The 27929-nt window shown below is 35.0% G+C and overlaps 1 protein-coding gene across 1 annotated transcript in view; it reads left to right on the top strand.

Moving 5' to 3' along the window:
- The window catches only part of DHX15 (DEAH-box helicase 15), a 57553-nt gene extending 29940 nt beyond the window's left edge, over positions 1-27613 (top strand). Inside the window, exons 5-14 of the mRNA XM_059381802.1 lie at positions 707-925; positions 5753-5920; positions 12832-12918; positions 14203-14352; positions 14744-14852; positions 15353-15544; positions 18431-18553; positions 23622-23812; positions 25676-25845; positions 27042-27613. Coding sequence (XP_059237785.1) covers positions 707-925; positions 5753-5920; positions 12832-12918; positions 14203-14352; positions 14744-14852; positions 15353-15544; positions 18431-18553; positions 23622-23812; positions 25676-25845; positions 27042-27159 — 1527 coding nt within the window. The 3' untranslated portion in view covers positions 27160-27613. The remainder of the gene's footprint in view (positions 1-706; positions 926-5752; positions 5921-12831; positions 12919-14202; positions 14353-14743; positions 14853-15352; positions 15545-18430; positions 18554-23621; positions 23813-25675; positions 25846-27041) is intronic.
- The last annotated feature ends 316 nt before the right edge of the window (positions 27614-27929 follow it).

The following is a 27929-nucleotide window of genomic DNA, read 5'->3' as shown; positions in this document are numbered from 1 at the left end:
AACTTTGGGTTTTCAGGTATTGTTTCATGAAGATGTAGTTTATTGGATATTGAGTTTCTTTCTAATTTTTTAAAATGTTAGTAACTTTTACTATAGCTCAGCGTTTCTGTGTTTTGTTTTGTTTTTTTTAAGATTTATTTATTTTAGAGAAAGGGAGCATGAACTGGGGGGAGGGGCAGTGAGGGAGAGAACAGAACTTTAAACAGACTCCTTACTGAGCTGGGGGTGGGGGATGATCTCGGAATTCTGAGATCATGACCTGAGCTGAAATCAAGAGTCAGATGCTTGGGGCACCTGGGTGGCTCAGTGGGTTAAAGCCTCTGTCTTCGGCTCAGGTCATGATCCCAGAGTCCTGGGATCAAGCCCCACATCGGGCTCTCTGCTCAGCGGGGAGCCTGCTTTCTCCTCTCTCTCTGCCTGCCTCTCTGCCTACTTGTGATCTCTGTCTGTCAAATAAATAAATAAAATCTTAAAAAAAAAAAAAAGAGTCAGATGCTTAATGTCCTGAGCCACCCAGGTGCCCCAGCATTTGGTTTTTTTTATAATTAATTTGTATGAGGATTTTTATAGGTTTTTAAATAACATATAGAATATATATATTATATATAGAATAGTAACCGTTACTTATCTTTTTTCCTTAAGAGCATTTAAGAATCCTTGAAGACAATCTCAAATAATTCACTGTTGTTGTTTTATTTTTTTCCAGGTTATAGTTATGAGCGCTACTCTAGATGCAGGGAAATTCCAAATTTACTTTGATAACTGTCCTCTCTTAACTATTCCTGGGCGTACACATCCTGTTGAGATCTTTTATACTCCTGAACCAGAGAGAGATTATCTTGAAGCTGCCATTCGAACAGTAATCCAAATTCATATGTGTGAAGAGGAGGAGGGAGATCTTCTACTTTTCTTAACTGGTCAAGAGGTATAGTCATTATTTGCTTCACTATTTAGCCTTTAGCATATTAAATTATACAACTGTTAGGAACTTGGCATATATTAACCATGTATTTCTTATCCCAAGTTTTAAGGTTTTTCTTCAAGTTGATTGTATTTATGCATGACATATATAACCCCTTTGTCTCTGTACTCTATGAATACCCTTTTGTACGGTTGGTGTTTGTTAATTATCCTAAGAATGTTAAATGCTTTTAGAATTTCAAGGTTTAGTGATTGCCATCTCAGCTTTGGAGAGACCTGAGTGGTAAGTAGTGGTGTGGTAAAGCAAGAACCTGAACCACACAGCTGCTGTGAAAATCAGATTGTCCTAGTCAGTTAGCTTTTGAGTGACTTGGGTGCCCATTCAACATCAAAACAAATGTTTGTGTTTTGGTTTTGTTTTCCATGCCTTTACTAAGGATTAGAAGCATCACTGAAATTTCTTAGTTAGAATTTACCTCATTTTAAGATACACATTTTATTCTCAGGTGCTGCATTTTTTAAATTTATTTCCCATAGATTTAAAGGTGTGCTGTGACATCCTCAAGGTAAAGTTCAGGAAAGAGCTGTCTGGATAAGAAAGTTTCAGAGAGCCTTTTACTAGAGGTTTTCTTAAGGCCTTGTCCTTTGTTTCAGTAGGTTTTATGAATTTTCTAGAATGTGATTCTCAAACTAACACACATGCAGATCACTAAGAAAATTTGCAGATTCTGATTCAATAGATCTGGTGGAGTCTGAGATTCTATATTGCTAACAAGCTTCCAAGTAATGCCGAAGCTGTCCAGGGTTGAGTGGTGAGGTTCTAGAGTAGCGCTGTCCCCTCAGACTTTTCTTCAGTGCTGGACATGTTCTGTGTCTGTGCTGTTGAATATGGTAGTCACCAGAAGTCTTACGGTTTTTGAGTATTTGAAATGTGGCTGTGAGAGGAGGGATTAAATTTTAATATTGCAGCATTTTTATAATTTAAATTTAAATAGCTGCAGGTGCCATCCCTTCTACTTCAGTTTTTGTATGACCCACGAATTAGGAATTGTTTTTACATTTTTCAACAGTTTTAAGTAAGAACAAAAATGTGCAACAGAGATGATACATGGATGCAAAGCCTAAATTGTTTTGGCCCTTTACAATAAAAGGTCTGGCCCCTGCCCCAGAACATTTTTTCTGAAGTGTGGCCAGTGAACTGCCTGCTGAAGGGAGGCAAGCAAGTTCTTGGCCCTCTTGCAGACTTGCTGAGATAGGTGAAATCTTTGGTGAAATATAGCAATCTGCAACTTCAGTGAGGTCTGTGGGCCCTTTTTATATTTCCCTAGGTTTAAAGGTCCCTGTCCTAGAGGGATGTTTAAACCCACATAATTCCTGTAGTACATTAATGACACAACTATAAACACTGTTGTGGGGAATTGCCCTAGTTCTCCCAGATGGCAAATCAGAGGTCTCCTGTGTGACTGCCTGCCTCCATTGGAATGTAAATTATTTTATTTGTATTCAATTTCTACAGGAATGTTTGATAACACATAATATACCAGCAGATGCTATTGTTTTAAGAGCTATAAGTGTTGAGTAATTTTTTTCCCCTGCATTTCTTCAGTATTTATGTGAGCTATGATTTGTACCCCTATTGGCCATAGTTCTTTACTGTACAACAGGATTTTTCAACTTCAGCGCTATTTACATGATAGGTTCTGATCAGTTTTTTTGTTGCAGGGTAACCTGTGCATTGTGACATCTTTGGTCTTTACTCATTAGATGCATAACATTGTCTCCCCCAGTTGTAACAACCAAAAATGTCAGCAGACATTGCCACATGTCCCCTGGGTGGAAAATTATTCCCAGTTAAGAATCACACTTGTTCTTCTGGGAAATAAAATGTGTTGCAAATTCAGTTTTACAGATAGATCTATGTTGGTACTAGTCTTTTTTATGCATTTTGAATGGAAGAATTTTTATATATTTTGTAAGCAAGAGTACCAAATGCTTTTTTGATGGCATATAAATGGTATTTAGGCAGTAATGCAGTCTTTAGGCAGTTGTATTCATTTTGTCCTTTTGTGCCTGGGCTCTAGTTCCCTGCTTCATCTAGAGAACTGCATAGTGTATTTTCTAAAATAGCCATTATGTTCAAATAACTAAACACATTAGAATTTTATCAGAAAGATCAGATGGTCTCATGGTGAGGACCTGAAAAGCTTTCCTACGCTTTAAGTTCTTGTACTCGATGTTTTGGCAGCTATGTATGCTGTCGTTGGGGAAAGGAAGGGAGCAAGCCCCATGGTTTTCAAATGTCTGCTGGAGTATGTTTCCAGTAAAGTTATTGACTGTGATTGTGAACTAGGTTTGCATTTGTTCTGCTACATTTTAAAAATCATCTTTAGGTGACTAGTCTTGAATTTGAAGATCTTTAGGGAGAAAGGAGCAGAGTACCTAATGTATTTTGTTTCACTGATTGTCTTTAGTAAAGCTGACTTAAAGATATATTACTGTTTTTCATATCTGTGAACCTATTTTATTTTCATGTGGTCAATTAAATGGTAATTTCTCAGAATTTGTTATTCTATTTTCATAAATTTGAATAGCACCTGTAAAATTCAGTTTTCTTAGGAAGTTTTAAAATGATTTTTAAGAGCATTTTACCGCTTTGACTGCTTAAACAATAATGCATCTGTAGTAATCTGAGTTAATTTGGGAGTAGGAGAGCAGTCTTGGTGAAATGTTGAGAAAGATTTGAATTCTAGAATAGTTTTTGGTAATTCTATGTTAATACATAAAATCTGGACTTGTGATTAAAATGAAGTGTGTTGCCTAGTGGAAGTCCTTAGGAGAGCTACACTTCTCAATTAGATAAGAATGATTATAATTGAAATATCAATTGTTTGTCAGGGATTACGTGAAGATGTTAAAACCATTCTTTAAGCAGCAGGTTATTTTATCTTTGATTTTGCTGAGTAAAATGCCTTTTCCATATACAGTGCGTTCAGCCTCCTCAAATTAGTGGTCCAAATTTATTTACTCACATATATTAATACTTTTGGGGCTGAAAGTCTTAAAAATTCTTGAGCTTCTGTCTCAGTAGTTAATATTGCTCATAAGTAAGCAACCCTGAGCAGATGGTTGCTTTATGCTGCTGAATGTCAATGAGCTTTGTGCTCTCCTGAACTTAATGTTGACTATGGAAGTTTGGTGAACTTTAGGAAGAATTTGTTGCAGTTTTAAAACTAAGTGTTTAGAACCTTGCTTGTGTGAAAAACAAGTGGTGTGGGACTTTTTCCCCCCTCCCATCACTAGGGATATCTTTATATCCCATGCAGTAGTGATTTTGTTTTATCTGTATACATATTTGACAGATTGGAAAGTATAAAGTTAGAATTATCTTGCTAAAATTCTGGAATCTGAAAACGTACACTGAGGCAGTTCGTTTTCTAAATGAAATCTGGAGGTTTAGAGACTTTGAAACTTCTGTTTTCTAGTCAAATATCTAGCTAAGTTAGCTAAATTAAAACAGTATTCTGAATATCGGCATCAGTTTTCATGTGTTTATGTTTTTATTTTAGAAAAATCTAATTTGGAGTTAAATTCAAATCTTTTTTATTTGGAAGAGATCTAATTTTGTATTTGCATACCAGCAGGGGGCATTCTAATCTAGACACAGCATTTAAATGCTTTTTTTTCCTAAAAATACTTGTTTTGTTATATTTTTTTCTATCAGTCAGTAGCATTCTTTCATTTTCTTTTAGAAACTTCAGATTTCAGAGGGAAATATGAACATCGAATCTTCAATAATAATTTTCTACATGATAATTTTCAGCCCTCTTAACTGTTTTTTAAGAGAACTGCTATGTTTGAAACAGAGGGTGAAAAAATCTTTTGGTCTTAAGTATCCAAAGACTTTGTATTTTTTAACATGAAAACAGAGTTACACTTTGATAAAATCATTTGAAGGAAGATAATTTTAGTTTAATATAATAAAAATACAGACTACATTTACCTGATAAGAAATTTTTCCCCCCTCTTTTCTTTAATCATTCTGATTTTTGAGTAAGAGATAATTTGTTGATACCTTCTGATTGGGTCGTACCTTGGACAGGCTGCCAGATCATTTAACATACTTCTGAATTTAACCGAATTAATGCTTTAGTAAAAGTTAAATTGTTGCTCCCTCCCCGTGTCCCCTCTTTTTAAGTCCCTTTGCCACTGCTGTAGAGCCTCCGCCTAACCTTTCTTTCTCTGTCTCCCAACACTCTGAGTATTTATTGAGTCCTCTCTTTAAAACGTAGAGATGAATGCAAATGCATTGGAAATTATTTTCTGTGGTCGGAAATTTTTTAAAGATGCTCTAAGTTATTTGGGTTACCTACTTTTAAATATCTGTGTTGATACTATAAAGGTGTTTGTTCTCATTAGGCACAATGAAGCAAATCTTCCATATAATCACATTAGTGATATGTGATATTAAAGCCTAATTGGCTTATTTAAAATATCTAGCCCATCAATTTCTTTTAGATTGTAAAAATTTAAAAGGTTATGAGTGCAGTTAAATATTCCTTGGTGAATAATTTTAATTTCAGTACAATTTGTTGGGATTTAATTAGGACTTTTGACTAGAAGAAAAAAGTGTGGAGTGCCAATAAATAGTTGTCTATTTGAGTACAGAAATCAAAATTCCTTCAATAGTTTTGGAAATCCCAATGAAGTTTATAACTTAGTTTTGATTTCCAAATTCAAAGTAAACGTCATAGAACTAATAAGATTATGATAAATACTTAAATGTTTCAGTGTGTATTTGTTTTGATTTTACACTCAGCCTTTTATTTTGTAGGAAATTGATGAAGCGTGTAAGAGAATAAAGCGCGAGGTAGATGATTTGGGCCCTGAAGTTGGTGACATTAAAATCATTCCATTATACTCTACACTTCCGCCTCAGCAGCAACAACGCATTTTTGAGCCTCCGCCTCCAAAAAAGCAGAATGGAGCGATTGGAAGAAAGGTTAGCATTGAAATATTCTCTATAAATGTTTCATTAACACAGAACGGTGAGATATGAAACTGTTGAATTTTTAAGTACTAAGTTACGGGTGGTGGTGATCTGAGTTGCGTACTACAAAATAGTCTGTATTTCAAAAGTAAATAGAAAAAAGTGTATTTTGGTGGAATTTTATCTTTTGACCTTAGAGTAGTAAGAGCACTGTTTCCATCCCCCACAGGAAACGCCTCCTTAGTAAATGGGTGCTTGGTTAGGGTGGGTTAAGAAAAGCAAGAGATGATCAAGTGTTGTCTTTCTCTCCATTAAGTCACTTGGCAAAAGCTAAGCACTTTTTTCTTCAGTGCCTTGAATCTTCTTAAAGACCTAACCAATTGTCATGTCTGTAGGTATGAAATAACTAACTGCGCAGATTTCTGATAATAGCATTCATTGTGCTGCATTGCATAAATATGTGGGTTTCTTTAGGGCAGGAATGCCAGATTCTCAGTATGGATGTCTGCCTGGCATAGGAAGGAGCAAGGGTTTTTCTAAACCTGTTTCTGGGCTCTTTGTTGGGAGGGGAAGGGGATCTGAGTTGAAGTTTAGTTTAAAAAAACTATAAAAAAAAAAACTATGCTTTTATTTTATTTTGAGAGCTGGAGGTTCTAGTAGGTTCTTTAAAAATAAAATTACATTGTTTGAAAATGTTTGAAAAACATTAGTGGAATTAGTCATTTATTAGGTTAAATAGCTGCTGAATATGAATTTTGGTAAGATTCTTAAGGTTTTTTTTTTAAGTGGATATTATTTGCGTCATCACTTTGGGGGATTATTATCAAGGATTAAGTTTTGTGTACACAGACTACTAATGTATCTAGAATAAACTAGTCCCTCATGGTAACTGCTATAAATTCCTTGAGTATATTCCTGTAGAAAAAACTTTTGAAATATTACTTAGGTATGATTTATTTGTCAGTTAGATTTGGAAGTGATTGCTTTCTAATTTCTATATTCAGGACTACCAGATTCCCACAACTTTTTCTGCTGTTTGTTTCAGTCTTTTTGCTAATATTTATCATTACTGAAAAGTTACACATTATAAAGATACTTAAATATATCAGGGCTACTAATACCTTTATATGGCTGTGTAAGTTAAATGAACTAAATACATTTTTCAAATTGAAGGAACCTACCAAAAGGATATACAACACCAGCCTAGTGGAATGTAAATCAACAAGCGATTGATAGGGGAAAAAAAAATCAGCTTCTGAGATTTTCATAGATCGGCTGGAGTAGTAAATATGACTTTTTTAAAGAAACAGTGTGATCATAGCTTCATTATGTTGAACTTTCCAATTATTTTTGTCATAGTGCTGTCTGTAAAACACATTAAAACCTTTTTTCCATTTAAAATTTTTCCATCTTAAAATGTTAATAACATTTTTCTTTATGTGCATATTTAGCTTTGGGGAAAACTTGAAGTTCTAAGTGATAGCTTTAGTATGTAATTTTGAAGTTGAAATTTTTGACTGAAAAGTGCTTATTCTCTTTGGAATTTTTAGCTTAATTCTGTATCAGTGGATGTATAAATAAAGTAGCTGTTTTCTTAAACATTTTTATAGCAAAGAATAGACTGTAGGCAGATAATTTTTAATTTTTCTTAAAATCATGTACACTCTGTATATCTGCATTTAAGATTAGATTTTTTTTTTTTTTAAACCACTGAGCAAGATTTGCTGTATTTGTGTATCTTTTCATATAGCTCTTTTCATACCGTTCTTAGGTTACTTTGAGAAGTATGGGCCTGAGCTTATTGAAATGTATTTCACAAATCTGAGTTCTTTACTGTTAATTATAAGTTTACTGGAAATTTAGTTTCAGTCTGGTATAAGTCCAGTACATGATACATTTTGTAGGATCTACAACTTAAGCACTGAATTAGAATTTAACTGTATTACCTTTTGTGTTCTTGTAAATCCCGAGGATACTGAGGAGAATTTTGTCTCACTGAAAAGAGTGATTTAGCAGTAGTTGGATATATGTGTGTTGATGGCCACAGATGATGAGGGGACCACTGGCATCCCCAGTGGGTGGGCTCACTTTGGGATCCCATTGTGGGCTTTCAGTTCAGAGTCCAACCAGGGGTCATAGTGCTGCTTCATCTACTGGTGGTATTTCATTCAGCTAAAACAATAGGATCTCTTGGTGGCGAGTCATATTCTCTCTTGGCATGAATGAGCTTCATCTTAGACGCTGAGAACACTGTCAAACACACAGATGCGTACAAGCACCCATTCCCCCGCTTGCGGCCCCCGCCCCCAGCCATGATCCCAGGAGAGGGAGGGAGGACTTTTTGGCAGTTGGATTGTCAGTCTCATGTGGGGCATGTTTAAGGAAAAATGAGCAGTCACAGAGGAGGATTCACTCATCTAGTCATGTTTTTGGTGCTGGATGGGGAAACTGCCTGTAAGAAGGTGGGAGTGTCAGCTGAGAACCAGAGTGAGTAGAAAATTTTTCTGTCCAGGCACCAACTGGCGCAGGAAGAGCAGGTGACTGGCAGACCCATGGCTCTGGCTGGGTTAGACAGCTGTCTGAAGGATTGTTGGGACTGTGGGGAAGGAGGATGGGGAGGAATTAAGATGCACACAGGTTATGTGAGGGAAAGTGGTTGCATACTGGAACAGGAAGAACTGGCAGTTGGTTGCTGTTTTCCTATTGTCTTTAAAAAGAAATGTCACAACTTTGATAATATCCTTCTTATAAAATAAAGGACTAGAGGCCAAGGCTTCTTTCTTCTGTCATGAATTCATTATTCTGCCAGTTTATAGAATGGCGCGTTTATTCACAAGTGTGAATTCACTGTCAGTGACTGATACTCACAACTGATCTAAAAGTACGACGGAATATTTAGGGATGTATGGTCTGCTTCCAGTTGTGTAAAACCAAATACGATTTGATTGATTTCTTTGTTAAATTTGTTCTACTAGAAGGATAATAACATAAAGTAGAATGTAAGAAGTTAAAATGTTTGGAACAAAGAGAATATTTAATAGGTGTTTAAAAAATTCTGCCAGAATAAGTATAATTCTGTATATTTGGACACATTTTGTGAGGTAGTACCTTATTTGTTATCTTACTGATAGTATTAATTTATGTAAAATAGAGTTTATAATGTGATTGAGGTAAAACCTACAAAGCAGCCTTTTAGTATTAAAGTTTTAAAATGTAGACTATATTAAAGGTAAAGTTTTATAGGCATTGGGGACTTTTTTTTTTAAATTTTTTATTTTTTATAAACATATATTTTTATCCCCAGGGGTACAGGTCCGTGAAGCACCAGGTTTACACACTTCACAGCACTCACCAAAGCACATACCCTCCCCAGTGTCCATAATCAGACCCCCTTCTCCCAAACCCCCTCCCCCCAGCAACCCTCAGTTTGTTTTGTGAGATTAAGAGTCACTTATGGTTTGTCGGCATTGGGGACTTAACTAGCATTCCTTTTACAAATAGTTACTGAATTCCTTTTATGTGAGCTTCTAACACAGCACTGCTGGTGAACTGTTTAAAAATTTTTAATGATCGAGAAAGGTTGGGAATGCATGTATTTTTGTGAGGGTAGATCATTTTACTTGTTTTGATCATGCTTGACATTTATTCAGATATTTGAGGTTAAGTTCAAGCTACAGTTTTGTATAAACATTAAAGTTTACTCATCAGTAAATTACTTATGTACATCTTTTGAGTACGTTTTACAATTGCTATTTAATAGATTTGGTGTTATTAAAACCTAGTAACTATTCTTTGATTTTGTTTAGTTTTCATTAATTTTGTCCATACAGATAGCTGATTTTTCTGTGGCTTATCTTACAGTTTACTAATTAACATGGCTCAAAGCATACACTGCTCAATAAAAAAGAGAAATGGCCCTTGTGGTGGTGGTTCTATAGTTTTAAAGAGAGGCTTAATGATCCACTATCTGAAGATAACTTAGTGTGGTACTGCTGGGAGGTGGACAAATAAAGAAGTTAATGTCCTTACTGAATTGGTGACCCCCACAGAGTTCCCTGGGGACTAAAAACCAAACTAGTTGAACCTAAATGCAATTTTGTGTCCAAATAGAATTCAAGTAGAGCAACTCAAGTACTCTCAGTTCTACTACTTTGAAGTGGATTTATTGAAATAAATCAAAGTAGATTTCATTGCAAGGCATGTTATTGAGGTGGAAGGGGATAAATCTAGATAAAGTTTAATCTTAACACACTTAACATAAACACATAAAATGTGTCAAACTTTTTCCCACAGGGTTTATTCTATATTTAGGGGTTATTTGGGTTATTTACCTGAAATAATTGCTTGGTCAATGAGGTTTGAACACTTTTTAAGGCTCTCTGAACACTTACTGCCATGTTACAGTCTAGAAATCTTGTACCATCTATATATATTTCCACTGGTCATATGTAGGTCCCTTGACAAATTCAGGATCACTTTGTGTTCTGATCAGTTCCTAATTAGATCATGTGCCACTTAACATCTAGAACATACTTATGGCTTGCCCACTCTGTTGGTAAGTTTTCAAAGGAGCTAGAAGACTTTTACATCTCATTTATTTGTTCTTGTGTATTATGTATGTGTGTTTTCTTTAGACCTAGCTAGTATTACTTCTCCAGCTCTAGTAATAGAGTCATTGGCAGAAGCACCATGAAAGTCATACAGTTACATGAGTTTTTCCATTTTTTGGTCCACAAACCTACTTCCCATGGTTTCAGAACCCTGCCCTTTTTCTCAAAGATACTTTAATACCTGCTAAATCAGTATGGTAAATAAGTTGTATTCAGAAAAAATTTTATTACGTTAAAGCTTTTCTAACCAATTTACTTTAAGCCTTTGGGAAAAAAGCTTGAAAGTAGTCATACTCCTCTAAGGTCTTTTTTAACACTACTGTTTTAGAGTTTGATAATGACATGGGGTTTGCCAGGTTGGCATAATCCTGTTAAACACTTGTGGAATCACAAATCCACACGTCCTTGTAAGTATTCTGTAGTTTGTCACACACTCACCATACCCAAAGACGCATGACCACTGAGTAAAAGTATTTTGTAAAGAAAAATGATTTTCAAATAACCGTAAAGAACCAGTTGAATCAATAAATTTTTATCACATTAATTGTATTCTGTTCTACAATAAACATGTGAAATGTATTTTTTAAAAATTTCTTCCCTGGCTTTAAGTATATATCCAGAACTGTAACAGTTTCACCCCAGAATTCCAGAAAACCATAAGACCTCTTATATAATCAGGAGCATGTAGCTGGTTCTGTAATAGGTTTATAAGGACTTTCTACATTTATTACCTAATTTTATTTGTTAATAGCTTTGGCTTAGCTAGATTAATATGCAGAAGTTATAAAAGGAAATTGAGGTTTGGGAGTCTTAAGACCTTTCTGCTATAACTTAGCAACCTAGGTTTGCTTCCCGGCTCTGCCACCACTCCTAAATTCATTGCTCCTTCCAGCACAACACACTTGACTTTGTAGAAGAATATTCAACTCAGGATATTTATTCAAATTCACCTGTCAACCTTATATACCTTGTTTATGTTTGCTTTGGTTTTAATTATTGAACCGTGTGCGTGTTGTCTAAATGTACTGAAAAATATATTTCAGTAACATCAAACGGCCCGTGTTTCTTACCCATTTGCTAGTCTGCAGTCTTTGCAACTGCCCAGTACAAAAAAAAGAAGGATTCTGGTTTTATATGTGAATAATTCTAAAATATTACCCCATCAGTGGCTCTCTAGTAAGTTTTGGCAGTGTAAGTCCTTTTCGTTTCTTAGATGTGCCTATGGGCATTTTTGCTTACATGCCCTAGTTTAAGTGCAACCTTCTATTGCTAGTGTTCTGCCCTTCTTTATCATCCCACCTTACAGTTGCCAACTCACTAAAGTGCCGTTTTCTCGGTAAATTTCCTTGGTCTTTGCTGTGGAAATAAACCTTTCTTAAGTCTGAGTGATTTTTTGGTGTCATTTACACGGTCCATGTCTGAGCTTCCTTTACAAGCTGTGTGAGTAGGCCTTGTATCTGACTCATCTACTATGTCATTTGCTTGCATATACAGGCATTTTCAACTAATGGCAGTTTTCTGTTCCTTAAAATCAGATGTTTGGAGGAAAAAATACTAATGAGTATCCCATTTACTGTTTAAAAAGAAAAATTATGTGACATGTTATTCTCAAACCCCACCAGTTTCCTAAAATAGATCTAAAGTACATCATACACTTAGCATACACACAACGATCATACTAGTATGTAAATGCTATAAACATTTTCCCCTGGCAATAAAAGGTCCGAGTGATTAACACTTGGTTTGTATGCCGTGACATCTTTGAGACCGTACACTTGCTAAAACATCTGCATTCAATTCTGATGATCTGCCAGTTCTTGGATTATAACTTGAGATTTTCTCCCCCCATTGCCTCCTGTGCCATTTTGTTTAAAATGTTGAGTTTTGATGATGCAAATTTCCTTTGTAAATATTTCCAGAAAATATTGAAAGATATACATGTTGTGTGGACTTTGGGTAATAACCAAAATAATGTTCTGTCAGAGAGACATTATAAATTAAGCTTATACTGTTTCATCGATATTTTTCTTTTGATGCTATCCTTACATTTAAATAATCAAAACAATGTGATTGACTGATAACCTGGAATAATATCTTTCTTTGAAAAACGAATTTGCTGTGATGGACTAAATGAAATTTTGATTTAAGATCTTAAATATTAATTTCTTCATATTGCATTGGCCATTGAGGATGAAACCTTATTTTTTAGTTTACTTACTGGGTCGAAATTCTTTAGTGAAACTTCATGGCTTACTGTTATCTCAGTTTTACTTGATTTACTATATAATTTATATACCATTAATTTCTTAACAGGTAGTTGTGTCAACTAACATTGCAGAGACATCTTTGACAATAGATGGTGTGGTATTTGTGATTGATCCTGGATTTGCAAAACAAAAGGTACATAATTTAGTACTTTAGTTGTATTCTTTATTAAATTGGTGTTAGCTTAAGAGTTCTTACTGTCTACTCATTTAGTGAGTACAGTTTACTTTTTAGAATTATTTTTTTCTTGTCTTGTGTTTTATTTTCAGGTGTTGGTGATAATGAACCTTTTCTGTTATATGGATCTCATGTATTAAGCCCACGCATAATGTTGTAATCCTAGGGTTTTGTATTTTTTTTTTTCCCTGTTAAGGTTAATTTGGTTTTTGTTGGTGGTGGTGTTGGGGTTTTTTTCGTTGTTGTTGTTCTTTATTTCTCTGTAGCACTGGCAAGTATTTTGGTTTCTGCATTCATTTAAGAAGTATGGAGGTTGGGACGCCTGGGTGGCTCAGTGGGTTAGGCCTCTGCCTTCAGCTCAAGTCAAGATCTCGATCTGGGTCCTGGGATCGAGCTCAACATCGGGCTTTCTGCTTGGCCAGCAGCCTGCTTCCTCCTCTCTCTCTGCTAGCCTCTCTGCCTACTTGTGATCTCTCTCCCTGTCAAATAAATAAATAAAATCTTAAAAAAAAAAAGTATGGAGGTAGTAATTAGAGGGATAGGATTATCATTCCTGTAGATTGGTCACTTACCGAAGGATATCAGTGTTTCTTTTATGTGCCAGGCATAGTACCTGAAAAGCTATTAATGTTAACCTCTAGTTGAACAGTGCTGAAAACCAAGCAGTTCGGTCAGAGGAGGTGACTGCTCAAGAAATATTGGGGATGTTCTGTAATTCACAGATCTTCTGTTACATTTGTTACATTTTGTAGGTGTAATTGAGAGAATTTGTTGCATGTATTATTCCTGTTTCTGATGGAAAATTTTCTCTTTAAAGTGGCAGTGTGTAACTGACTTTTTTTGGACTAAGTTCAAGATACTTTTCTTGATGTTCACTCTGAACATCAAATGTTGAAATTGACAGATTCTTTTCAGGCAGAAGCCTTTAAAACTGTCTGCTCTATGAAAGCAAGGTAAAACTAGGAGAACTGAAAATATTTTCAATTAGGAAGAGTAAAAGTGTTAGAAGTTTTGTGTATAATAGGTAAGAGCCTTTCCATGTTAGCTTGGATCTTCAGAATGATGGAGTCAGAATATCTGAAAGTTAAGGCACAGGGTGACCAATTCTTGGTTTCTGTCTCTGATTTACAGCCTTCATCAGTACTACTTTATTTTGAGATTAACTGTGGACTTTGTGTACTTCTGTTATAGTTTTGTGGTTAACTGGAGAAAAAATTCTTAACATTATTTTTATTCCAATAGGTATACAATCCTCGAATCAGAGTTGAGTCTCTCTTGGTAACAGCCATTAGTAAAGCTTCAGCTCAACAAAGAGCTGGTCGAGCTGGGCGTACCAGACCTGGGAAATGCTTCAGACTTTATACAGAGAAGGCTTATAAAACAGAAATGCAGGTAAGGGGTTTTGCTGTATCCTTCCTATTTGTGTGGAAGGTTAAGTTGAATTTGTTACCAGAAGAAAATTGTTCTATTTACTTCATCTTGCCTTTGGCACCATAAGCTCCTTACTTTTTCCCCTAGTGAGATTTATGTTGTAATCTAGCAGTACAGCTCTCTGTTACAGTTCTAAGTTGAAGGAAACAGTGGCAGTAACACTTTCAACCCTGTAAAGATAGTTCACAGGAAATGTCTGATTTCTTTCTGGTATTTTTCTCATGTTGATTGGTGGTTTAGAAGTAATGCCAAAGTAAATAGCTAAAGAGGCAGAGAACAGATATGTTTTGTTTTCTGGAGCAAGAGGATTAAGGCATGTTTAACAGAATAAACATTCTTGTTTTTTTGCTAGGATAACACCTATCCTGAGATTTTGCGTTCTAATTTAGGATCAGTTGTGTTACAATTGAAGAAGCTTGGTATTGATGATTTGGTGCATTTTGACTTTATGGATCCACCAGGTATGAATTCTCAAAGCCTGTTTTAGCAAACCTTTTAACCAGAGTTCAGTGTCTCTGCATCTTATTCATTACACACATATCCCTTATTTTTTTCTTCCAGTATCATCAAGAAGAGTCTCATATGGTAGCATTAAAGCTAAAAGAGTGACAACTATCTGAGAAAGTTCTTTTTAATTTGTTTCTTTCTTTGGAATAACTAAATATCCTGGGAATTATTGACTGGGCAGGAAAATCAAATTTCTGTTTTTTTTTTTGTGTTGGTGTTGTTTTGTTGTTGTTGTTTTTAATGTAGGAAAATGACAGTTTTAACTATGCAGGAAAATTTTTCAAGTTTATGTGATCCATTGTTTGCTAGATCTCTGTAACTGAATTTGATGACAGTTTGAGTTTAGAGTTTGGTCCACTGTAGAATGAAAAATGAGATGGCTTCTAATAGTTTGTACTTTTTCACATTTTTGCTTATTAAAGCAGTTTGTCTAATAGATTGCCTTTTCCCCCAGCTCCTGAAACTCTGATGAGAGCCTTAGAACTTTTGAATTACCTGGCTGCTTTAAATGATGATGGAGATCTGACTGAATTGGGATCCATGATGGCAGAGTTTCCTCTAGATCCACAGCTCGCTAAAATGGTTATTGCAAGTTGTGACTACAACTGTTCTAATGAGGTCCTATCTATTACTGCTATGTTGTCAGGTAATAGAGGGAAAGGAACTAAAAAAAGCCCAGCTCTTCACAGTTTGGGTGGACTTCACATTTGGTTTTGTTTTTTAATATCTAGTATGATAGTGGATTTTATAGTTGGTTTCAAGGAACTCATTTTGTTTCCTAAATCTCTTGTAAAAATTATAAAGACATAATATTTACAAAAGTAAAGTAATTGATTGTGCACAAAATCTAGTAAAAGCATTGGCTCTCTTGAGTGCGAATAAAAATTGCAATAAGAAAAGAACAAGTCTGAACACAATTGTAACGGAGTTCTTTGGTAGCTTCATCAGTTTTGCGGTTTATTACTGAAAGCACAAGAAGAAATTCGTTCTAGTACTTGGCACTATTAAGTGAGCCTGGGGCAAACCCAAACTATCATTTAAATTGAGCTTTTCCTACATACATAAATATGTTTTCTAGTGGCAGTCAAGCAAACATGAATTTCAAAGTTAGTATCAAATAAATAGAAATAGGTATGTGTAATTTTAGGCTTAAAATCAGATGAGAATTCTTTTACAATGGCAGAAAACACTTGATAAAAGAAATATACCTAATAGATAATATTGCTAATTTTGGAAATTGGAGCATTAAGCTGAACAAATCATGCTGTTTTTAGTTAACAATAAAGCGTAATCCACAAATGAATTATAACTTGGAAATTAGACCTTTCAAAAAGAAGAAATATGATTAACAACTTTACACTGATTCTTATAGCTAAAAATAGAAGACATTTCTTGTTTTTACTGATGATCAAAGTACTTTATACTACTAGTTCCACTACTGGGGAGAATGACTTCAGTTTCAGAGTGGTTTATTCGTCTTTGTTATAACTTAATGCCTCAAATAATTCAAAATTTATTTAGAATTAAAGGATAAATTGAAAAATTTCCTAAATACAAAATTTTGGCTTAGTTTAGATGTATGGTATGTTTTAATGGTGTGAATTTTTTATTTAAGAACTAGCTAAAAATGTTTTTTTGCAGAGTTATGACTGATCAGACTCAGAGCAGATGGGCAGGGCAGTATCGAATCATTTTAATAAAATTGTAGTTTCACTTGCGGAGGTGGTGGTAGGTTGTTGTCTGCCTTTCTTACGTGTTTTTGTTAGATGCTCCCAGTTGGTATTTACCCAAGATTTTAGTTTGCAGAGAAAGTGTGGGGCAAGATTAACAGATTGTTTGTGTATTTATTTGTTTTCTGCTCAGTTTTTATTCTTCCTGTTTCTCTTATCAGGGATACTATATAATTACCATCATATGAGTCTAGATTAGTAGCTCTTTAAAAAACTGGTCATTGTGACGCAGTTGAAATCTTCCAACTATATCTCTAATTTGTAATAAGGAGCTCTGCACAACACAGGGGTCTGTTAGCACATCAGGATTATGGACATTTATGTGTAGTGGTTATTAAGCATGGCATTTGTGGGGGGGAATCTTAAAGGGAGAGGAAGAAATCATGGAACAAAAACAAGTTTGCCGAGTTTATACTGCTTTGTTTTCCATTTAAATAGTTTTTGAAATTTTCAGGTCCTGATACAAAATAGTATAATCAAGGGCCTTCTAGGGTGCTGCTTATTCCCACTGTTAATTCTGGGAGCTAGTTCATATTTACTTTCACATCTTTGAGAGGTTTCTGTACTTCTATGAATTACCTTGCTTCAGTTACATTAAGCAGGACATTTAATTTATATTTATTGTGATCGTATGTCATTGTCTTTATTTGGCTTCTTTGGTATCTTTTTAAAGGGGAAACTGTATGGGAAAGTAATTTGATACTGTATTTGATCTTGTTGTTGATTATTCCCATTATCTTCTATCTGGACTGATCATTTATACTTTTTTATATTGACAAGGTTTTAAGAGCTTTAAAAATGTGTTGACAAAGTCCCAAGCTGTTAAGTATTTTTACTTTCATACTGCTTTTATTACTATGGAATTGCTAAAGTGAATTAAGGAAAGTTGTATTTTAAAAATGTAGTGCACGCTTTGTAACAACTTAAAGTTTTATGTGAATTAACATTGAGGCTCTAAACAAATACATATTTTGGTGACCCTTGAAATAATGACTGTTTCAGACTAATTGTCAACTTTTTAAATATTGAATTTTGCTTTTTATATTGAGGTTTTGATTCACATAACTTTTTTTTTTTTAAACTTGGGACGTCATTTTCTAATCTTTTTATTAAAATGCTGGAAAACTAGGCTGAATATCCGCAGCCTTTTTGAATTTTCTTAATTCAAAGGCGGTTTAACCTTCCACCACTACTGCTATCATCAAAACCCAAGATTTCATGATATTTTTTATGTTTACGTAATGCTTCTGCTCACCGGTGCTAATAGTGATACCCACCAGTTGGTAATAGCCATAGCAATAGGGAAAAAATTACAGTAGAAATGTGGCAATAGACTGGTTAGAAAGTTGTTTTTAGCCCTGCAGTGGGCAAATAGAGCTCATAACTTCCATAGCCATTCAATGGATTTAGTGGATGGCCTTTTGAAAAATTACATTTAGCTTAAAGGCTATTGACACCATAATTCTGGTTATTGGTAGAGCTATCGGCACTGGTTTTTGAAATAAGTCGAGCTTTCTATTTCTAGTATCTTGATGGCCTTCAGAATAGCTGTTTGATGCCTACTTTTAGATCTAGTTAAAATAATCAGGTACTCTGTAGCTTTGAAACCCTCTTGTCTTACAGATGTGGTTAGGTGTTGATGTACCAAATCAAGGTAGTAAACAGTCCAAGATGCAGTTGGAGGCCATCCTGCCCTGCCCTATGCTCTGTGAACTGACCTAGCTAGGCCTTGTTCCTCTATCTGTGAATGCGTGACTCATCGATATGGGCGTTTGTGTTGGGCCCATACCAACCTTGTTTAGTCCCACAGTGTTTTGTTCGCCCCACGGAGGCCAAGAAAGCCGCAGATGAAGCCAAGATGAGATTTGCCCACATAGATGGAGATCATCTGACACTGCTGAATGTCTACCATGCTTTTAAACAAAGTAAGTGTAAATTAGATTGAAGGCACTCTTTTGTCTAAATGTCACTTGCAGCATATAAGATGTTTCTTCATCTTACTTTCATTTATTATCTGTGACAACTTTACATTAGAAACCCAGAGGTACTTTAGAAAAAACTCCTGACTAGCATTGAAAATAGAAATTGTCTGTCATTTCCAAAGTTGTTTACTTATAATCAGGGGGAAAATACCTATTATAAGAAAACGGGAAAATACGGAGCAATAAAAACAAAATATAAAATAGTATAATATTTACCACTGACCTATAATTTTTATGTACGTTTTTTTCCTATTTCTTCTCATTCATTATATGTGAATAGTTTTGTATCTTTTATAGAATCTTTACTGCTTAATAATTTTACTAATAAATAGCTCTTAAGTAAATATAAAACTAACAAAATAGAAAAAAGGGCTGCAGATGTGAATGACCATTCTCAGGTTATAAGTGGTCCATATACATGAGGAGAAAGATGACCTCTACTTGTAGTTCAAGAGCAGTATTATTGAGAGGTACCATTTTCTCACCTATAAAACTGGCAAAACTTACAGAAAAATAGTCCTGAGCTCTGTAGAAGTGGGTTTAGTGTAACAATCCTACACTAGAGGTGGAAATATAAATTGATGTGGTCTTTATGAAAAGCAGTAGATTTTATGTCACTGAGACCTGAAGAAATTCACACCCTTTGAACCAGAAATAATCTATGAAGTTATCTTTCAGTGTCCAGTGGACACAGATAAAATTAAAAGATTTCATCCCAAAATTACATATGATAGTAAAAAGGGTAGGGGGGAACTGTCTTAATGCCCACCAATAATTCAGTGATTTATGCTATACTATTCTAAGCTTAGCTTTTCTTCTCTCTTCTCTTCTTTTACATTTATTTGAAAGAGAGAGAGCAAGAAAGAGCACAGTTTGGGGGCGGGAGGTAGGGAGAAGCAGACTCCCTGCTGAGCAGGGAGCCAGAATGAGGGGCTTGATCCCAGGATCCAGGGATCATGACCTGAGCTGAAAGCAGACAGTTAACTGACTGAGCCATCCAGGTGCCCTGTTCTAACTTTAAATGGTTTTCAGAGACTGTTTAGTGACATGAAAAACATTTTTCCATTTGTTTGAGAACAGTGAAATACAGTGGCTCAAATTCAGGTTTTTCATGTCGTTTTTATTTGTAACTCATTTTTGTTATCTTCTAAAAATCTATTTACACTCCTAAATGGTCTGTTCGTTTTGGCACATCTCTTTTGGGTGAGGCTGAATTTATTTATCTCAGAATCCAAAAATGCTGCAGAGCCAGTAAGTGGAACAAAGAGCATAGCTGCCAAAGTGCTGCACGTCTGTGTGTTACACATGAACTTCGCTATGAGTTGAATAGAATTGGCAAATAATCAGGTCAAAATAAAAAACGAAGGCCAGTACACAGTTGACTTCAGAACATTTATTTTATCCCTCTTGTGTCCAGTGTACTGATGATGCATAATGTTAAAGACTGTTCCTGATATAGGTTGGGTCAATCCAAGAAATACACTATATTCCTGTGTGTATCAAACAGGTGGTGTCGTCATGGTTGGTGGTGGACTATGTGACCACCAGGCACATAACCTATTAACTGACGGGGAGGCTACAGAGGGGAAGGTCCTGAGAAGGAGCAGATTCATGTCCATCTTGGTTCTCAAAATCCTTTGAGATCATTAAAATACTGTTTTAAGTGGAAATTAAAAGATTTCTAATGGAGCAGCATGGGTTTTTACCATGTATGTCTCACAAGAGATTTTAATGTTCTTTTAAGTTAGGAGATTGTATTATTTTGTTATTTAAGTTCTCTTTTTAAATAACTGTTAAAAGTTATTTAAGCTATATAAGCTCAGCAGTTGGTGTATTTGGATTTCATCAGTTGCTTTGAGAATGAAGTTTAGGTTTCATAGTGTAGAACTGTGTATTTAGATTTTAAGTATGAATGTAACAATTCAGTTTTTGAAATTTGAGCATTTTACTGTTTCACATGATAAAATTAGTAAATGCTTTTTTCTTTATGTACATATTGGTAGTTGGGAGCTTTCTATGAAAATATTGAACAGTAGGTATCTATAAAAGCTTTATCCTACCACTTCTTAGCAAGACTAGGAGGAGGAGTGTCGTGAATTAGAGAGGTAGCATCCATTCTCTAGATGCTTGATCCTTGTCTACTACATGCTTCTCACTGCCATAGGGATGGTAAGCTGATGGGTGTTTTTAGACCTTTTACTCCAAATACTTGTAATAAATAAGGTCAAAGGAAACAGAATGAACATTTGATAAAAGTGTCCCCAGTAGTCAAAGGATTTAGCCTTTAATTACTGCCTGTCATCTTTTCAAATAAAGGGAGCTGTTTTAAAAATAATACCAGACTCCTAGATCTCTACAAAATATTTGAACATTTCATATCCCTTTATTGAATTTGGAGTGTTTTCACTAATGATTTTTAAATGATGCTATGTTATGTTGTTAATTGAAACGTTAAGTATAGCAACTGTGTTTCAGATACTGGTCAAGAGGAACTATATTATCAGAGACAATGACAGTGGCTGATTACATAGAAAAGCTAAAATTCATCTTGATATACTATATGTTGAAATAATACTTTTAAAAAATAAATTTGGAGAAGAGAGCACACATGGGCATGCATGTGAGCAGAGGTGTGTAGAGGCAGAGGGAGAGGAGAATCTTAAGCACACTCCACTGTGAGCTTGGAGCCCATTGTGGGGCTCCGTCTCAGGACCCTAAAATCAAGACCTGAGCTGGAAGTTGAGAATTGGATGTTTAACTGACTGAGCCACCCAGGCATCTCTGAAATAACACTCTTGAGAGACAACTAGGTTTAAATTATCTTGGAACATCTTGATTTGTCTGTCTGATTTCACTCTGAAATGATTTGACTTTAGATCTTAAAAGTAGTTCTGCTATATTGGTTAAGAAATTCATAGCTAGCATTATTTTAAAATATTTCCAATTTTGGATTTTATTTTTCCCATTTATCAACTCACTCTAACAAATTTAGAAAGTACTTGTAGTACTGCCAGATAGTGTTTATCTTGACCACTTAAAATTGCCATTTTGTTACCCTAAAGAGTATTCTCTTTAGGGGATATGAGTTCTGAAATTTAGAACCTCAGAAAAGCTATACTTCAGATCAGAGTATGCTAATCAGCTGCCCTTTTCAAGGGCCCCCTTTCTTATTGTCTCAGTGTGGACATTTCCATTGCGTTTCAGCTCCATGCATTGCACCAGCATAAGCAAGGATGCCTCATAGGCATACTTTTCTTCTCTTTGTGTTATCTCCTGAAGATATTTGGTTGGTGCTTTGTTTTAAATGTCAGTAAGTTCAGATGGATACTTATTCTCATTCTACATGGGTTAGTGACTTGAACACATCAGTTCTTTAATTTAAAAGATCCATTTTACTACCTCACCTGCCCACCCATCCTTTCTGAAATGTGGCTGATTTTGTAACAAGCAGACACTGATTAATATATGTTGTTCCTTTGAAAAGCAATTAAAATGTTGTATGTTTCAATTGGTAGAATCCTAGAACTAAGGAGAAAAGAGTGTGCCAAAGATTAATATTTATTATAGAAGCTGCAGAAGGATGAACATAGTTCAGATTTTAAATCCCCCCCCCCCCCCCCCATTTCACAGTAACCCTCTTAGGTTTATTTATCAAAAGGCCTATGAAGTAAATGATGAAGTTTTCCATTGTGACTCTCCAGGACATAAAAATGTCACTGTTAATATTTTATATTATGCTGCAGTTTGAGCTCTTTGCTTAAATGAGCAAACAGTGGATTGGTTGGAAGCTTGTCAAGGATTCATCAGTAGAGAAATATACCTTTGATAATAAATACGTGCAGTGAAATTATTTGAAGTGTTTAGCTTTGTTTATTAATAATAGTAAGACTTGTTTATTAAACATGAGTGGGGATTCCAGAATCCTTATAAACTATATCACCTGTATTTTTTTTTTTTTTTGCTTTTATAGTCTAGTTCTTTAGTTTTTTATTCCAGTTTTTATTTTAATTCTAGTTAGTTGGCATATAGTGTTATATTAGTTTCAGTTGTTCAGTATAGTAACTCGGCACTTCCATACATCATCCTGTGCCCATCACTGTTCAAAGGGTTGCATTCATCCCTGTGTTTCTAGCAGCAGTATTTCATAATAGTCAACATACAGAAGCAGCCCAAGTGTCCATTGGTTGGTAAATGGATAAAAACGATTGGGGGGGGTAGTAGAATATTATTCAGCCATAAAAAAGAACGAGTTCTTGCTATTTTCAATGACAAGGATGGAGCTGGAGAGTATAATGCTGAGTGAAATAAGTCAGAGAAAGACAACTACCATATGATTTCACTCACATGGAATTTAAGAAAAGCAAAGGGAAAAAATAAGATAGGATCAAATCAAGAAACACTCAGAGAACAACGTGAGTTACCAGAGGGGAGGTGGCAGAGGGAGGAGTGAAAAAAAAATAGGTGGTTGGGATTAAAGAGTGCTTTACCACTTAAATTTTAAATCTTGTTTGTCCTCCATTAAACGGCACATGGGTTGCAGTGAAACTTTTTTAAATATTTAGCTCTAGATTTGTGCTCTAGCTCAGAAGTAGTTAAATAAAAATTATGTAGTAGTCATTTGAATTCAGTTTTAGGACTTCTAAATTGTATTTGGTAATCTTAATCTAAGTCTATCCTTCTTTGAAAATGAGGAAGACATGACATTTTATCACATTCCCTCAACCCATCTTTGTCTGTTAGACTATATGAGAAACAACCAGGTGGGTGTTAATCGGCGATGTAACTTCATCAAAAATACTTTATTCAAAATCACAAAAACCTTAGTGCTATTTCTGATTTTGAACTTCAAAATATTGATAACATTTTGGTTCTTTTATAACACTGATGTGGTTAATTCTCCTTTCTATATTACTTAGTTTATTCTTAGTAATGATTTTTCTTTTTAATTAGATAATATACCTATATGGATAATTCATGTCCCCTCTTTTTTCCCCTCCCTCCAACTTTGTAGATCATGAATCGGTTCAGTGGTGTTATGACAACTTCATTAACTACAGGTCCCTGATGTCAGCAGATAATGTACGCCAGCAGCTATCACGAATTATGGACAGATTTAATTTGCCTCGTCGAAGTACTGACTTTACAAGCAGGGACTATTATATTAATATAAGAAAAGCTTTGGTTACTGGGTATTTTATGCAGGTATGTGGATAATGCATGCATGTATAATTAAATGTTTAATAATAGTGCTTGCTTTCTGTAACAGCCCTTTAAATCTACTTAAACAAGTTAAAGAATGTCTCTGAATATTGATTTTAAATGTTATGTCCAGATTTTGGACTGAAATAATATACCAAGAAATTTTTTGTGTTTAAAAAATGAGTGATAGATTGACAGATTAACTCATTAAATGAAAAAGTTAGTGATCCATTTGTGTAGAAATCGGTTTGGAATTACTCTTTAATTAGCAGTCTTTTTTTTTTTTTTTTTTTTTAAGATTTTGTTTATTTATTTGACAGAGGGATCAGAAGTAGGCAGAGAGACAGACCGAGAGAGATGAGGAGAAGCAGGCTTCCTGCTGAGCAGAGAGCCTGATGCATGACTTGATCCCAGGCCCCTGGGATCATGACCTGAGCTGAAGGCAGAGGCTTAACCCACCCAGGTTGAGCTACCCAGGCGCCCCTTAAGGGATTTTAAACAAATTGTTTAAAAACTCATTCCCTGGTGGTAAAATTGAAAACAAGTCAATCCATTACTTGTGATTGGATTGATTTTAATCATCACTTCTGTCTCCTGTTTCTTCATTCTCTATTTTGGCTATGTCTGTTAAGCAAGATGTAGCCCGCCTTAAGGCCAGATGAGCTAAATAAGTAGAATGGACCCAAATGCACAAAATCAAAATAAGAATTGATTGGTGCATAGTCTGTAGTTGAAATCATAGTAACAGTAAGAGTTTTTATTGTGGCACCTTATATAAGATCCCATGCTCATTAGAGTTAGGGAAATAATAAAGCTAGGTATGAAAATTCATTCTTTAGACACTTCATTCTTAATATTTGTTTAATATATACTAATACACAGTGGCTTCTTTTTGACATATTCTTAAATTTGCTTATAATTGAAAAAGGATTGGTAAAGCCATACTCAAACAGTATAGATTTCTACTTTTGTGAAAGTTAAACTTGGTTAGAAACAGGGTGTCCAGTATAGTACCTGGCACCTAGTAGGTGCTTAGTAATTATTTATTGAAGGAAATCGAGTTCATTTTTCTGTTCTTTATTAATAATTCTTTATTTCTGTCATTCATACACATTCTTCATATTACTATAATTCTAGAATTAGAAAAGGCATATCATCATCAGTTTCAGTGTTAGCTAATTAAATAGTAGATAAGTTCCACCAATTGATGTGTTTGATTATAGATAGAAGAAATGGAGGCAAGAAGCACGTGCCACCTTTGCCTGCTCCATTCTTTTCTTGTTATATTTTCTTTGTAGACTACTTTTTGCTTTATTTTTCTGTCGTAATCATGAATGTTCCAGTAATTGTTCATCTAATACACAGCTGGCACTAAGGATCCCCTCTAGATAGATTAAGGCATGAAAGTCTAGATAGTGTATATATAAGGTTCCATGGGCCCATTAGGTCACTCTTCAGACTGCTTAGCCCTGCCTGCCCTCTCAGTGCACATGTGGCCATGGTCAAATCCGCATCCATGTGTTCCACTGAAACTTTATTTATGGACCCTGAAATTCAGATTACATGATTTTCATTGGTCACCAACTACTGTTCTTTTGTTGTTGTCCCCGCCCCCCAGTTCTTTAAAGACATATGGACCATTTTTGGCTGATAGGCCTTAACAAATGCAGACAATGAGTTGGATTTGGCATGCAGTAATTTGCTGATCCCCTGCTTTATAAGGCAGTGATAAGTAAGTGTAGCCCCTGAATAAAAAGCAAAAGTTGAGGCCTTCCTGTTCTAATTGTATAGGTAGCTTTATACCACTTTTGCTTTATAAATAGCACATCAAGAGCATTGTATTAATTTACTGGATTTTGGTTTCAGGTGGCACATTTAGAACGAACAGGGCATTACTTAACTGTGAAAGATAACCAGGTGGTTCAGTTGCATCCCTCTACTGTTCTTGACCACAAGCCTGAATGGGTGCTTTATAATGAGTTTGTTCTTACAACAAAGAATTACATCCGGACGTGTACAGATATCAAGCCAGAATGGTAAGTACCACCCTTTGTTCTAACAGTTTTTGTTAGCATTTTTGCTCAGAATGGAATCTGACTTGGTTGCACTAGTCCTATCCTGGAACTGAAAGTTCTTTCTCATCTGCTCAGGATATGTGCTCCCATGTTTAGGTATGGGGCCTTGATCTGATAGAATGTTTGATCTCTTAGAATCTTTACTTTGCTAAGAGGATGGTGGGATTATTGGTATGGGCATGGGCAGGATTTGAAGCCAAATATAAAATTATAGTAGACTAGCTTCAGGAGTGTCCTAGGAACTATTTTGTTGTGATCAACCCAAGTCTCCTGATACTGTACTTGAAACAGTCTTTTATCATTAGCTCTGAACTATTTATATGTTGATGCTTTAAAGAGAGTCAGTAAGCAAACATAGAAATTACACATCTTGTTGTATCTTAGCATATTTGATGTATAGATTGTTATAGGAACTGATTGTGTTATTTTAAGCAAAATTACCACCACTCTCCTTTTGTATGTCTGGGTTTTGGTTTGGTTGGTTGGTTGGTTTACCAGAGTCCATTCTGGAACTTAAGATAGGAGATGTCAGCCAAGAATGGTGGGACTGAAAGCACTAATTTTAGTTTATGTCACTTGCTAGATATTGTGAGGCTTCTTTCCTACACAGATTTATGACTTTTGACACATGTGTAGGACATTACCATTTTATCTTAAATTCTTTGTTGAGAAAAAATTGTATGGCTAAACATTAAAAAAGATTCAGTCAAGTGAATTCTTTGGAGTGTAGATCTATATTTATGGTTAGTAAACTTTGAGAAGATACAATCATTTGAATGCAAAGATATTTCTCATATAGAACCTATACTACTATAACCTTGGAGAGGTTGGTCAAAATAGTGTTCTAGAGTGAAGAAATTAAGACCTTATTTTAGTATCTTTAGATTAATGTGAGAAAGGTTTTTGAAAGGATTTTTCTTGAACTTTTTTTTTAAGTTATGGAAAGTCCAACATCAGAAAATTTTACAGCTTGCGAAAGTAATGCACTTCTAAAAGCAGTGTTTGTACGGATTAGGCGTTTGTAGTTATAATGTTGATTTGGATTTGTAGATTTACCTTTTTTCATCAATATATTAATGAGTAATTCCTATCCTGTTAGCAACTCTAGTCTTTAATTAAATGATAATTTGGTAATATTTCTCCCCCCTTCTGGACAGGTTGGTGAAAATTGCCCCTCAATATTATGACATGAGCAATTTCCCACAGTGTGAAGCAAAGAGACAGTTGGACCGCATCATTGCCAAACTTCAATCCAAGGAATATTCACAGTACTGAATTCAGTGCTTAGAACTGAAGTTATTCAGAGGACAGCTTTAAAAGATGAATGAACTCAAAAGTTCAAGTTGTGCTCTTCACGTTGGTTCAATAATGGCCTTTATTTGAAAGCTTTTTAATTTTTCTTTACAGTAAATATTCCATTCTGATTTCATAAATTAAACATTTATGCCTCCCTTTTGTGTTGACACTGTAGCTCATACTGGAAAAGTCGATCAATGTTTTGCAGTTTATTGAAAGTAGTTCTATATATAACAATGTTATAAGCATTTCTTTAGAAATGGTTGAAAATGCTTCTAAAATGTGATTATCGACCATGGTATGCATGATCGTTGTAATTGTTGACATTCCTTTTAGAAGTTGTGAAATGTTACAACTTGTGCTTATGTAGACACAATCTTCTGTCTCAGTACAGAGGCACTGACTTCAATAAAGTCTATTTATACTAATTTCAGCCAAAGCACTTTGATATCTTTGTTCTAGTCTCTCTAAATATGGCTTCTTTTCTTCTCAAGTGTGGGGCTTTTTTGTTTTTTAATTGTAAGTAAACTATGGTTTCATATTTAGCATCTTTCCACAAAGGCTACTACTCCTTAGATAAAATAGTCACTAAAGCAATATTTTTAAGATGATAGTGTGGTACTTTGTTAGGTTAATCTAATGGGATAAAAGTGTGTGTTTTCATTCAAAATTGGCTCTCGAAGGACTGGATAACGAAAGAATAGCTTTCTCTTCGTCTTAAAGTTCATTTCATAAGGCTGATTTGTTAC

Source organism: Mustela nigripes, chromosome 1 (assembly GCF_022355385.1).
Source record: "Mustela nigripes isolate SB6536 chromosome 1, MUSNIG.SB6536, whole genome shotgun sequence".
In the NCBI taxonomy this organism is placed as follows: domain Eukaryota; kingdom Metazoa; phylum Chordata; class Mammalia; order Carnivora; family Mustelidae; genus Mustela; species Mustela nigripes.
Note: the sequence above shows the minus strand (reverse complement) of the source record. Positions and strands in the feature narration are given on the sequence as shown.